The sequence below is a fragment of the Scomber japonicus genome, chromosome 17 (genome assembly GCF_027409825.1).
Source record: "Scomber japonicus isolate fScoJap1 chromosome 17, fScoJap1.pri, whole genome shotgun sequence".
Taxonomy (NCBI): Eukaryota; Metazoa; Chordata; class Actinopteri; order Scombriformes; family Scombridae; genus Scomber; species Scomber japonicus.
In genome coordinates, this window is record NC_070594.1 from 24794958 (window position 1) to 24809739 (window position 14782).

General features: G+C 39.3%; 1 protein-coding gene across 1 annotated transcript in view; it reads left to right on the forward strand.

Annotated features, from left to right (window-relative positions):
• scara5 (scavenger receptor class A, member 5 (putative)) overlaps positions 1-14782 on the forward strand; it is an 86815-nt gene that overhangs the window by 30269 nt on the left and 41764 nt on the right. The window contains exons 3-6 of the mRNA XM_053337029.1: positions 12048-12247; positions 13478-13656; positions 13802-13928; positions 14030-14198. Coding sequence (XP_053193004.1) covers positions 12048-12247; positions 13478-13656; positions 13802-13928; positions 14030-14198 — 675 coding nt within the window. The remainder of the gene's footprint in view (positions 1-12047; positions 12248-13477; positions 13657-13801; positions 13929-14029; positions 14199-14782) is intronic.

Here is a 14782-nt window from a genome sequence, read left to right on the forward strand (position 1 = left end):
TTTCATTCTCATTCCCTGCTGGAAGACTCCCAGGTCTGCAGCTCACAAAAGGACTTTCTTCTTTATTTCCTCCCCTCCTTCCTGCGGCTGGCATTCCCTCAAAGTCAAGTAAGACTGACGTTAGTCAGATTTTGTCCAGTTGCAGGTGACTGCTCTCTGTTTCTCTCACACAGACATAAACAAATCCAGTTGTGACAGATGTTGAGTCCATGTCTGACTTTGTGTAATTAGAGCAATATTGAGAAATCATAATTTCTATCAAATTTTGAGCTCACTGGTGTGTGTCCATTACAAATAGATAGAGCATTTTCACACATGCAAACACATATGGTAAATTGGTACATTTTTAACAGAGAACCAGCTGTTTTTATAGTTCTTTGGGTCATTTTTTCTCTTCTACTCTACCGAAATCACTTTTCATCCCTGTGAGGTCAATTACAGAACCTGCAGTGAACTGGACTGGATTTTAGTGTTACATCTGCAATAGGCAGATTGTTTCAACGACTTTGCTGAGACAAGCAAAGTGGTTCCAGCCAAGTATCCATATAAATTATGACCATTTTGGATGAATTTGCAACACACAATTTACATCCAGTGGTATCGTGTAACACATCTGACTTTCGTGCAGAAGACTGGAGTTTGTGTTCCATCACAAACCTTCAATAAACAGTAGCGATAACCATGATCCATCCGTAATTAAGATTTTTAATATGAAGTATATTAATATAAAATTTGACTTTTTCTAGACCATCTAAACTACCTGTAATATGTTCAGCATTTCATGATGGCTCCTAATTGGTTGACACTGCATGCTGAAAAAAACTGGATCTAGGGCAGAACATTTTACATATTTTTTCATATTTTACACATTTTAATTTCATTATTTCAGATAACATTTACCCACTGAAGGCAGGCAGGACGTGAACTGATCGTTGTGATACTGTGGTGATAATTGTAGAGTGAAAGCAGTTGCCAAGTGGCTACCAAACTTATTTCTACCCCTCACTTTTTTTTTAAACTTATAGAAACCGCTAGTTTAGCCACTATAGCTATATTATACGGTGCAGAGCTGCCTAGGGCTATAGCCCCACCTAGTGGAAAAGCCACACTATGCCTCATGATATTTTCTCATTATTACAAGATAACTAGTCCACCTTTACAAGAAACTTCTCTTGTAATAATGTCATCACTTTATTACCTTTTGAAAGTTGTTCCCATATCACCACTGGGTGGGGAAAAGTATACTTTTTATCACACAAAGGCAGCACTTTTTTTAAATTATGTATGATTTATGTGAGAGTTACAACTGAAATGTATTAACCCACAACATAACAATACTGTAACAAGAACATTTTTTAAAATTTAAATTTCAATATTGGAATTGCAGGAAGGGTGGCAACCCAGGTCACTGAATAGACCACAGGCCCCTAATCACAAGAAAAAAAGAAAGGTTTCTCATTATAACAAGAAACAACACTTCTTTTGTCATGATGGCAACAATATGCTGCTGTACTGTACCTTACCCTAGCCACATCTCAAAAGATCAGGATTTTACTTTTGATAATTAAAGCACATATTGCTTGTAATACATATGCACTTGTAGTTCACTGAATGGTCTGAGTTCCTAGCACTGGTCAGATTTCTGTAATCAATTATCATTTCATGAGCAAAATGGGAAATCTGTCTACTTATGAATCTAGTAACTCATATTAGGATTTAAATCAGCATCTCAAGTATGATTTCCAGTCTTATCTGGACACAGGTTCTCCATAGACCAGACTCAACATATAAGAAGTGTTTGTTCTGGCTTTTTATTGTGTCTGTGTTTGGGTTGGATAACTAGAGGATGGTGACATGTTGATGGAAGCTTGATTCCAACAAGAATTTCTGGTTAAAGTCAAGTCAACACCATCTCCATGTCAGTTGCTTATCAGACTTTTTTTTTTCTTTTGGATGAATGTCTGTGTGGCGGTGAAAAGGTCAACATCAGAGGGGAGGCCAATAAAGGCTCTGCTGTAGTGACACAAATCTATCAGGCTGTCTGACTCCTTCATGGAGGTCCTGTGATGAAAGGCCTGTGAGCAAATAATGTTGTTTTTTTCCCAAATGATGTGTCCATTGGGGTGTTATACCATAAATTGCATTGCATAGGGGTTGATTTATAGTTTAGCATAAGATGGAAAGTTTGACATATATATTCATAAGTAGACTTATTTACATTCGCTCTGTCATTTTGTGAGCAACACAAGAACACAGTTGCGGTGAGCTCAAAGTTTTCACTGAAAATGTTTTTTTTCTAGATTGCAAAATACAAAAGAAATAGATAAGCTTCTTTTTAAACACTCGATCTTCTCTTCAATGTTAGCAAACACTACCACACACAAAGCAGCCCAAACTGACCAATCAAAGTCAATATGGTCTCCAAAAAAGTATACACAGTGGGTACCTCAACCACAAAACTATAACTTAGGCTTTTACAGAAAGTATAACAAACAGGCAACAGGAAACCAGTTTCTCAACTTGTTATGTTCACTCATCCTTTGGATATAAAGCAGAAGCGATCAGTTCTGCAAAGCAAACATGACATTATGTTTTCTAACATGAGAAATGTTTGCTAAAAGAAGAATTAACATTTACACAAAGTAATGACATTTATATAGTTTACTACTTGACCTCCATCCACATGTTTATCAGCTTAAAGAGAGGCCAAACATCTTTATTTGGGGTTGTTGCTCAGTGTTTTAAGAAATATATTAAACTCAATATACTGATACTTACTGGCCTAAACAAAGTCTTAATGGGTCCTCTGGATAGCAAAGCCCGTCATGCAATGTCTACGACAAATTGTGTCATGAATGAGTAGATTATAAGAAAAAAGTAAAAAGGGAATTTTGTAGTTTTCTAGTAAAAACTACAGTCTCTGTATTATGAGAATTAAGCTGTAAAATTAAGCAGTCAAATTTCATGAATGAAAGTTTTAATATTTCCTAAAAAGCCAATATTTTAAAATGATTTTTGCAGAAGGAGGTTGTAATATACAAGAAACATTTACATAGTAAACTCATAATGTTCCTAGACTTTCATACACATAAATAGATGATAGAATGAACATGCAGAAAATATCATTTGAGCTTTACATCTACATGTTGAATTGCTTCTTTTTTTCTGCTGACATCTTATCTGTTTAGATGCTATTAAGAATCATTGGCATAGCCCCATTGAGACACTACATGTAATATTAGTTGATGCAAATAAACTTCACTCGACTTACTGTTCAGTGAGTCTGTTTGTAATGTTGGAACCCTTTAAAAAGCTGCATGAAGCTCCTCTTATTTCACAGCCTTTTCTCAGTAACACACTCACAGACTTCCTCTGAAGTAACTTTATTAAAAGTCCTGTGAGAGAGCTAAACAGGGAGATTAGTAACCATGGCAGAACGTCCAGAAGGCAGCCGGCTCTGCAGGATGTTTGACTTGTCCAGCACTTTAAACACTACACACGGCACAGATGACGAAAGACCTGTAATGTAGAGACAGAGAGCGATTCATATTAAGAAACTATTTACTGAAACCAACAATCAAGACACCATTTCCTGACTTTTCTAAAGGCAATACATAAAAAAATAAGAATGTTTGTAGCCTAAAACATTTAAACTAACGATGACATAATTAGATTATACTTGATTAGATCAATGTTAATGGCAATTATAACACAACACATTTTAAAATTGTTAATAATAGTGAGCATTTTGTCTTAAAGGGGAAGTGCACTGATTTTACTGCCTGTGTGAAAAAAATTTTACAAAGGCTTTTGTGGCTGCAGAGGGAGCTCCATGAAATATGATGAGTTGGCTTGTGTGATGTCATTTGAATCAGTGTCAGATCGGGTTAAAGACTACAAATCTGAAAGTGGAGAAAAATCTGGTGCTTGAAGTTAAAAGAAAGTGAGGGTACCACCTATAACGCTGCTCATCTCTGCTTGATGCTAGAGGGATGAGGCCATTTTTGCCACTTTGCATCAAAACCTAAATTGCTGACTGAACTGTTGGCGGTCCAGTTGCACTGTGGGAAATGTAGGCGCCAGGTTTCGACATGGAAAAAGGCATAAAATAACAAGGCCCATATCTCTGGTTCTGCTACATCAATTTTCATCCCCTTTTTTTTTACTGTTCATCTTGAGTCAATGAGGCTAAATCAGTGGAGAACTCTTAAATGAAACGATTAGAACAGAATTAATAAAGTGAATCTGTTTTAGAGCTGCAACATTAGTCGATGAGCAGACACTATTTTGAAAATTGCTAAAATTCTACCGGTTGCCGCCTCATTAGATGTAAATTCTCTGTTGTAATATAGTAAACTGAACATCTTTGGGTGGTGGACTGTTGGTCAGTGTTATGGAAATCATTATTCAGACACACAAGGAGCTTTGGATGTACTTCAGCAACAAAAAAAAAGGTTTATCAAGAACTTTGATGGATCAAGGAAACATCTGGTAAAGTTTAAAATGCGTTATTGACACAGTGAAATGCTACTCTAAGTCTAAAAGAAAAGTATTGACCAATACCTAGTTATCCTGGAAATGCCCATCCCACGTCCAGATAAGAGGACTCAGGCAACCTTGGACACAGAAACCTTGCAAGGAGATAGTTTACTTTAGCGCCGGGGTTCTCATGGCAACGGTTAGGCTGACTCAGGAGGAGACAGCTGGACTTATGGAAAATTCCTTCACAGTCAGGACAAAATAAGACATTTGAGGATGCATCTTAGACTGTAGTTCTCTTGTTTCCAGTGTTGTGAGCAGGGAGTCTCACCTTACAGTAGTCTTAAAAATGCCAAGATAATTTATATATACATAAAATAGATAGACAATAGAGATATACAAACCAAAAAAACATACCTACAATGACAAAAACTGCCGTTTTAAATCTATAACGTAAGGTTTAAAATCATTTCTCATGATGGTTTTTACTGTATGCAGCTTTAATATGAACAAAGTGTGTAGTTTAGTGTTTAGTGTGTAGTTTGACAGTGAAATCATGAAGTCCAGGAGAGGAAATCTTTCATGGAATATAATCTTTGTAACTGCAGTCTGAACACAAGTTTATCCTCTTCTTAATAGACACATACAACACACTGACACACACACACGCCTGCCTCTAACCCTAACCCTAACCCTTAAACATTCCTCTGTAGATCTACCCTAATGTGGGGATGAATGTCCTCACACCCAAGGTTTAAAACTCAAATTGGTCTTCACAAAGATAAATGTGCAATTCTACACACACACACACACACACACACAGAGAGAAACAGGCTGCAGATAACGAGATAAATGAAGGCACCATGTTGTCGTTGGCTGTGCCCACACAGGAATGCAGCTCTGATAGACCTCCCTCTGTCTTCTGTCTCTGCCCCCGATGTGACACTGCCCAGCCTGCCTGTCTCGCTCCCTGGGAGACTGTGCATGCATGTGTGTGGGTGTATGTTTGCATGTGTGTGCATGTGCATGTTCTCTTTGTACAGATGACACTGTGGAGACCAAAACCTGGTATCCGGGGCATGCTGTGGTCACCAATAAGTCTCCGATTTGTTTAATTTTGGAATTTTTTTGATTTAAAGATGAAGGTTAGAGTGTGTGTGTGTGTGTGTGTGTGTGTGTGTGTGTGTGTGTGTGTGTGTGTGTGTGTGTGTGTGTGTGTGTGTGTGTGAGAGAGAGAGAGAGAGAGAGAAACAAGAATAAAGAGACAGATAGTCATTGTGCAATGAACACAGAGACATCCAAATCTCCAGGGCTGAATGAACATAAAACATAAACAACATAGAAACACACACATATTTAACCCAGAAACAGAACTTCTTGTTATGTATGTTACGCTTCTTTGTTTCTTTTAATTGCATTAACACTCTTTAGCCATTCTGTTCATCTACAAATTCACCAGGAAAGAAATAAGAATTGAAAAAGTCAGAATCCAGAGCCAGAAAACACTGCAAGAGTGTCAATTAGATGCATATTGCAAAAGTTTTAGACTGTTTCAAAACTAATGCCATCAATAGTTTAAATGTATTAATTAACTTCACACTAAATGAAATCAATAATTCCTGTGAGCAGCTTTGCCTTTCAAACAGCAGCAGTTCTTCTCGGTCCACCTGCTCACAATTTTTCAAGGTTACCACGGTTCTTCTGTGGATTAGCTTCTGTCTCTTCATCTAATCCCTGACTGACTCCATGACGTCGAGATCAGGGCTCCGCGGGGGCCGAACCATCTGTTGCAGGACTCCTTGTTCCTTTTGTAGCTGTAGATACTTCTTTATGACTCTGGCTTCATGTTTGAGGCCGTTGTCATGCAGCAGAATGCATTTGGCACCGATGAGACGCCTCCTTGATGGTGTTGCATAATGGATAAGAATTGAAATGTCGAAAGTGCCTAAAAGTTTAGTGCAGTGCAAGTATATATAGAGACCATGCAAGGACTGAATCATTAATGCAGAATCCATTCACATTACGCACTGAGGCCCAGCTGTTGAGCTGGCTCGCTCTGCCAGAAAAGAGCATTTGATAGATGAATGGATGGAGTGTCCTTTTCTCCCCAGAAGGATTCAAAGAGCATGAAGCTGTAAATTTGGGCTAATCTGCTTTAAATATTGCTGCCTTGCCACTGTGTGTGTGGGTGGGTGTCACAGCCTACTTTCAGGGGCAAATTTCAGACTAATAAACAGTTAATTGGAGGTGACATTTCCAACTGGGGACAAAAGTCGTCTCCCCAATTGGTAAAAAACAGATTTTTGGATCAATGGTTACAGTTGGGGTTAGGTTAAGGTGAGGTAAGTATTGGTTATGGTTCAATTAGGGCTCCAGGAAATTAATGTGAGTCTATGTAATGTCCCCAAAGGTGACCTAGGTCAACGTGTGTGTGTGTGTGTGTGTGTGCGTGCGTGTGCGTGCGTGCGTGCGTGTGTGTGTGTGTGTGTGCGTGTGTGTGTGCGTGCGTGTGTGTGCATGTACGTGTGTGTGATAGTTGGGAAAAGCAGATTTTTGGGTCAGTGGTTAATGTTAGGTTTAGGTTAAGGTGAGTGAGATAGTGGTTATGCTTTAGGTAAGTCTCCAGGAAATTAATGTAAGTCTATGTAATGTCCCCAAAGGTGACCTAGGTCAACATGTGTGTGAGAGAGAGACCGATAGAGAGGGAAGAATAGTAGCAGAATGGAAAAGACACAAAATGACTTTCCCATCCTTCACAGCAGAGCAGGGAGAGGCTAGAAATGGATTTGTCAGACACACTGTTCATCTTTCAGTCTTTCTCATCATCATCATCATCGTCTGAAGTCACCTTAATGACTCATCTTTCCAGTTGTAACAGCAGTGTGATGGTGATGAGAGCTGATGAATGAAAGAGAAGTGCAATTACTGCTCTACCGGGTATTAATCTTTTCCTGCCTAGTTTCTTTTTATTAGATTAATGTGCAATATGTATTTATTCTAGTGCAATCCAGGAAGTACTCTGACTAAGACAATAAATTTTAATCCTTCCCTAGTTTGATTTACACGTCAGCTGCCACTTTAAACGTTTATATCAAATACATGTACATTTTGGTCTTATAAAAAAAAAATGAGTGGGAAGAAAGTTAAACCAGGGATGCAACTATCATTTGTCACTTAGCAATTATTTTCTTCTATGAAGTGTTCGGTCTTTAAAAAACAATCTAAAGTTGCTTATGACAAGTTGCCATAGCACAAGGTGACATCTTCAGAAAACTTTTGTCTCATTAACCACTCAAGTGTATTCCATTTACACTGCTATAAAACTGGGGAAAAAATCATCATCATCATTCTTCAGTCAGTCAATTAAGGAGCTTGAACATTTTACAACAGTCTGCTTCTGGTTAGATAAATATTACGTAACCTACTCATTTTCACGCATTTCTTCTATTTGAGAATACCCAATTACAATTAGTCCATGTTTTCCTACTATTAAGGATGTCATTGACATGCTTCTTATGTGCTAGAAATCACTGCAAAGTCAATCATTGATACTAGAATAATAGATTACCATAAGCAAATGACGTGTGACTGTTTAAAGTTTCAGTAATTGATGATTTTATATTAACAATGACTCAAATGACTCTGTGTAATGTGAAAGTGGGAACTCATAGTGACAAAATGATAGAGGATTATTATCCAACTCTGCAGTTCACTTAAGCTGCACCGAGCATTTTGGTGTCTCTTAGCTCATAGTTTTGGTTTTGCAGCTGCTAACTTTCAGTGTCGGCCTTCCCATCAGCATTGTTGGCAGTTGTTTTCAGCAAAAAAAGCTATGAAAAAATCCCATGTTGTATGATGCCTGTTCAGCAGGTGAACATAGAGGAGTATTCAGCAGCTTGGAGCTAGATATTTCCCTCAGGAGCTGGTGGAGACCAAAAAAGAGCTAAACAAAAGCAACCCAAAATGTTTTATCCATGTTCTTCCCCTTTCCCAATTTTGCTTTAAACAATACTTCAATAATATTAAACGTAGAAACTAAGGACTTTACAGGATAATGTATTTATCGTATAGGATTGTATTGGTATATCAGTTTCAACTTCGTATCTGAGAAAATATTTTTTCTTTGATTTTTGGCAATCGGGAATCTCTAAGCTCCACTTAGCAACTTGATATTAGACTTACATTCACCAGAGGGACACAAACTTGATTCCAAATGAAATATGATGTTTCCCTGTCTGTTGGATGTGTAAATAGGCAGCTGTTTGATAATATGTGCCAGATTCCATCCTGTTCTACTGCCCCCAAGTGGGAAAAGAAATCTTAATACCGCTATAGAAATAGAAATATCAGTGTGATCAGCCTGGCTGTGACTTCTGCAGTCTGGTAGAATGTTGTTTATGCAAAGCTCTCCATGCTAACAAATTAACTTAACAGACATCAATTAGTGTGGATAGATGCTAATGCTGATGGATAATTCCTTTCCTCGACGTAACCAGAGAAACAAAGCAAGACGTGTTGGAAAATCTGTGTGAATATGTTCTGGTAATAAGATATGATTCTAAGTTTATAAGTCTTGACTCTAACACCACACAGTTGTCCTGAACTGTGAGAACCAACAGCCCTCAAACAGTCTGTGGTTAAGAAACTTAATTCTCCACCTTAAACTCGTAAAAACCGCACTGTGGTCCCAAATTTCAGAAAATTTGGAAACCATTCTTGGATTGCATTAACACTAAGCTCTCTGCTGCTGCTCCCTCTGTAACTTTTAAATTATCCATACAAGATTATGTGATATTGATTGATTGGGAAATTGTGTTTTTCTCAAGTGTTAACATTTCAGAAAGTCAAGATTTCTTTGCTTGACTGCCGTGAAGTTTGAGTTCAGCTAGTTGGCATGAAAGCTGCTTTCTTCTTCGATGTTTTTATTTTCTTCTTGGCCTTCTCCAGCTGCATTCCTTCATCTTCTATCATTGTTCTTCTTCTACTCATTCCCCCCCACGTATTGTTCTCCACCTTATTTTCCCATTTCTTATTTTCTACATTATGCAGCTGCACCACAATCCTGTTCATTCAGAGATATTAAGATCTTCAATATTATAGGAATGGTGCTCCATCTGTATGATGGAATGACAGAGATAATGATTCACTGATCCATACCTACATGTCTAAAGCTTCTTACTAATTAAGTCATTTTCAAAACCACTCCTATAGAGGGTTGTGGGGGGCTGGAGCCAATCTTATCTGTCATTGGATGAGGGGCAGTGTACACCCTGGACAGGTTGCGTGTCCATCACAGAGCTAACATAGAGTAGACAGACAACCATTCACACTCACATTCATGCCTATGGGCAATTTAGAGTCTCCAGTTAACCTGCATGTTTTGGTCCTGAAGATAACCCAGACAAGCGCAAGAAAAACATGCAAACTGCACACAGAAGGTCCTCAGACAGCTGGTGGGTTCAAACCCAGAACACTCTTGCTGTGAAGTGACAGTGCTACCACCATGCTGACCTTTGGCTTTTTTGCCTTTATTTGAAAGTTGGTGGCATAGAGGCCAACAGGAAACAGAGACAGAGAAGGATGACCTGCAGCAAAGGTCCCTTGCTGGAATTGAACCACGGACGCTGCCTTTATGTGGCATGCACCTTAACCACTCAGCTACCAAGGTGCTCCCTTCATACTGTATTTTTAAATTTAAACTGAGATCATACATTACATGCAATAAAGATTTTAGTGCAGAAACTGCTCTAACAAACTGCAAGCTGTCTTGAAAGTGAATTTATTATATGTAATATTTAAATGTGAAAGCAAAAACTGCTATTCAAAGAAATAACTGATTCACATAAAAGCAGCAACTTTAATTAGTCCTGAATAACAAACTAATATCCAATCAGGTTGATTCTGAACTTACTAATGAGTGTGCTTCGATACCTGTTGAATGAATGAGGAAATGAAGTAGCGTGTCTGGCTCTGTAAGAGAAAGTAGACAAAAAGAAACTCAGGGTTTGTTGAAAAAAACCTGCCAGAGAGCAGGATAGCTTTACAGAGTCAGTTACCATGGTAACTAACCTCAAGTTTAAGTTAATTTGCTTTCTGGAACGAAAATCCAGATTTTCCCTCCTCTCAGGGTTAACAACCTCAGAGTTTTCTTATATCCCATTTTCTGAAACAAGGCCCTGGTCTTATCTTTTTGTATGTGTGTGCGTGCTGCCATGTTCTCCTGAAAAAAAAAAAAACACTGCTGCTGACAGACCATCATTTAGCAATTAAGCGGCCTGTGTAGTGGAGAAATTTCAGCTTATTTAGTTTTTCAGATCATTAGAAGTAAACCTAACACTTATAATGAGTGGGAATTTAGATGGTTTGTTTGCAGCAGTGCGGCTTTGCGGTGCTTTTCTTGCTCTGAGGTCATTCAGTCATGTTTTGGCCTTGATGTTAGAACACACACACACACACACACACACACACACACAAACACACATGCACTTTTATTACTCTCCTCGGTACGTGGAAACAGAAACATTCAGAGTGTGTGTACTATCGAGCATCAGCGTATCAAAGAGCATGTGTGAAGGGAATTATCTGCTTCCTCCCATTTTTTCTTCATCTGAGGCAAACACTGTTTTTTGTTGTTTTTTTTTTTACCACATTGGTCCCTGTTGTCCTGCAGAGACGATGCCGTCATGGCATGATGCTGAGGATCTGGTTTCAAAATATCTCCTGGGCTCTGGAGCCGTTACCATGCAACATGCTCCCAACAGAACATGAAACCAAGGGGCTTTTTCTTATTAGACATGCTTAAGAAATGCCAAAAAAGAAGTGGGCTTTATGCTATCGCCAAAAACAAGAGAAGAAAGGTTCATTGGCATTATGTTAACTGTCAGAAAATGTGATGTCACAGCTAACAAAACAGTTGTCCTGTCCAGTTCGTCTCCCAACCATCTCTGCAAAGTAGAATCTCTCAACGCCAAACATGTTTTCCTTCTTACTTTCCCCATCTTGTTTCCTTTCATCTTAGTGTTTCATCTTAATATTTTCAACACCAAATTACCATATTACACATTAAAACTAATAAATGATTTCAGAATCAGAAACTCCCTTTTTCTCATTTAAATGGAGGTGAAAGATCAACAGCAAATTGCGAGGAATCTTTACGTCACCTTTTTAAAAAATCCACTCTGGGCTGACACTCTCTCGCCTGCAGGCGTTGGAGGAACGACAAGAGGCTGAGTCCAACCTCAACATCAGTCAAAATGAAGACAAAATGTCCAAAATAGGCATTATGGCACAGAGAACATCATAGTAAGCCAACTGGTTTTGAACTCATAAAAATATCTTGATCTTGATTTAACAAAACAAAGCAGTTAGTAAGAACAGACAACCAAAATTAATGCAGGCGACTGAGCCGACATCTGCTCTGCATTACTGTGTTGGCTAGATCCAAGCTGGCAGCAGTGATTGATAGTAAATGATACTCAATTTGGGGACTTCATCGTAGCTGAGGGATCAGTGATTCAGAACCAAGCACAAACCTCTTACTTTATTTTCCTCTCTTTTTCCTCCCCCAGTGTCTCGCTCCCAGGTTTCTTCAGAGCGACAGGAGGTGCTGATGGAGAACGTGACTCGGATTTCGGAGCGTTCTCAGCTGCTTCAGCAAAACCTGGGAGAGGCGTCCACACAGGCCGACCTGCTGGAGAACATCTGGAAACTGGAGAACCTCTTCCAGAACCACAGCGACTGGCTGCAGAGGCTGGAGATCCTCATCAAGGTACCACAACACTGAAAACAGAACAAGGTTTCAGACCTGGTAACTGTTACAGGACACAGCATTATAACATAGTCACTACTCATGACCATGCCATACCTTTAAAACCACATTTTGAGTCATCTAGTAATGAGGCAGCAAAGTTATTTACTGCAGTTCTCACTCTAGATCTGAGGTCTGAATCGAAAAATCCTCAAACAAAGTCATCAAAATCCCACACAAAACAATGTGGGACACTATACAAACTTCGGAAACCATGTGTAAACTTTGCACTGCTTGGAATAATTAAATTGCAGGCTATTAAGGCAGATGTGGTGCAACACAACAGGAAGTACAGCCTTCCTCTGCCACCTGTTAGGGGCTCAGTCTTAGGCCTGGATGTTTTGGTACCAACTCTACCCTGTACTATGTTTTGTTATTGGACTGAATGTGTTAAAGTGGCTTGGTTTGAAAGCTATTGTGCATGTGTTCAAGCCAATCAGGGCAGACACTAGCGGTTCACAAGGTGATGCAAAGTGACGCACTTTTATATCAATGGACTGTAAGAAAGAACTGACTGCTAAAATACTTTGTGGCCTGAAAGCCTCCTTTATAAGTTGAACATTGGAAACATTGGCTTTATCTCCTGAAATCACCAGATGTCCCATGTGGGTGCTCAGGGCCTGTGGGACATGCAGTTTAATGATGGGGTATTCAGTGAGATTAACATGTTGTGACTTGTCCAAGTTTGGCTACTGCTATGTATCATATTGCTACTATATTTCACATAAATACCACAACAGTAAATCATGTTCTATCAACACCCCACCAAACAAATGGAAACTGAATAATCCCCAAAAAATGTACTCCCCCACCCACTTCCCATTTCCTTTAATCATGATTGGCTCCCAAGTGCAAAAGCCTAAATGACAAAAAATGTTTTATCTTACCCTGCTTAAAGTATTCCCGCTGCTCAGATTTTATCAAGTGAAAGCAGTGAGAGATAAGCTTGTTATTGATTGTACAGTTCTGAACATGATTGCAGATCGCCTGAAGCAGATATGTAAAACAGTATCTCAGCATCAAATTTATGATTAAAGTCTCCTAAAAGGAAACAAAAGAAGTACAGCAACAGTTATAAGAAGTTATTATATGTTCTGAAGTCGGTGTTAGTGCTAGTTTACAGCTAAAAACATAAAGCAGTAATGATAGCAATGATAGCAATGGAGATAAGTTGTACATCTTAACCTGCAGGGTCTGGAGGTGGAGCTGAGGAACGTCCAGGCTAACTCCCTCCAGTCAGAGGGCTACCTGGTGCAGCTGGACGACAGACTGGCATCTCTCAGTACCTCCGCCAACAGGAACCTCACAGGCTTGGGTGCAGAGGTGGCCCGAACCTCCATCTGGCTCCGCAACCATGACATCCTGTTCAGGTACACAATCAGTGAAGACACTCAGTTGAAAAGCATCAACATGTAATCACAGAATAATGCAAAATAACATAAGCAGAACACACTGGCAAAGAAAGGAGGAATGAATTTAGTATTGATGTTAAAATATAATGATGTTCTGTTTCAGGGAAACCTCAGGGCACGTGAGCGGGCTGAGAGAGAAACTGGACGAGGTTAACTGGACAGTGGGAGCTGTCAATCACACCTTCAGCAATGACATCAGTGTCCACCACTTGAAAATACAGGACTTGCAGGTTAGGAGTCCTTTACAGTTAAAAAAAAGTATCCTACTGCAGCACTAAACTAAACTACTGCTGCTGTTAACACTCTTAATTCATGCTCTCCTGTTGCTTAGATCCAGATCAGCAACATCACAGAGGACACCTCCAGTTTGTGGGTGACCCACGTCCACACGGAGGCCCAGCTGAGGAACGAGATGGAGATCCTCAACACAATCACAGAGGACCTCCGCCTGAAGGACTGGGAGCACTCCATGACCCTGAAGAACCTCACCATATTAGAAGGTCAGCTAAGAGATATGGATGTCTGTTCAGACTTGTGCTCCAAAAGAGGCTTTTGTTAACCTCCCAAATGTTCCCTAAAAGGAACATTTCCAAAGTGGCACTTAAGCATTCCTGGTGCCCCTCTAGTCGACCTGAATGTCCCCCTTAAGTGTCAGCTGAAGTGCTCTTGTCCAGTAAGTGTTAATTTGGGGATTTGCAGGTCAAAAGACATCCAGACATCTAGTTTAGAGCTGCACTCAATAGAGTTGAAAAGTGATTTTTTTTCTAAACAGCAAGGTTACATAATGTACATAATGTTAAACTGTTTCTTTCAACAGTACTTGAAGATCCTAAATACACATTGAAACATAATGATTATTAGGTGCCCCAAATTCAGTAAGATTAAAAGAAAGATAGATTAAAGTGCAATTAAAGACAAGTTTTGAATGTAGATCTGAAAGAGGCTGAAGTCTGAGCTCATGATAACCAAGAAGATAGCTCCATCTGTGTGCAGCCTAAGTAGCTAAAAGAAACCTAAACCATGTTTGGTTCTGACTATGGGTTCCTCTAGCTGACTGCTACCTGAAGATTCAAGAGATCTACTG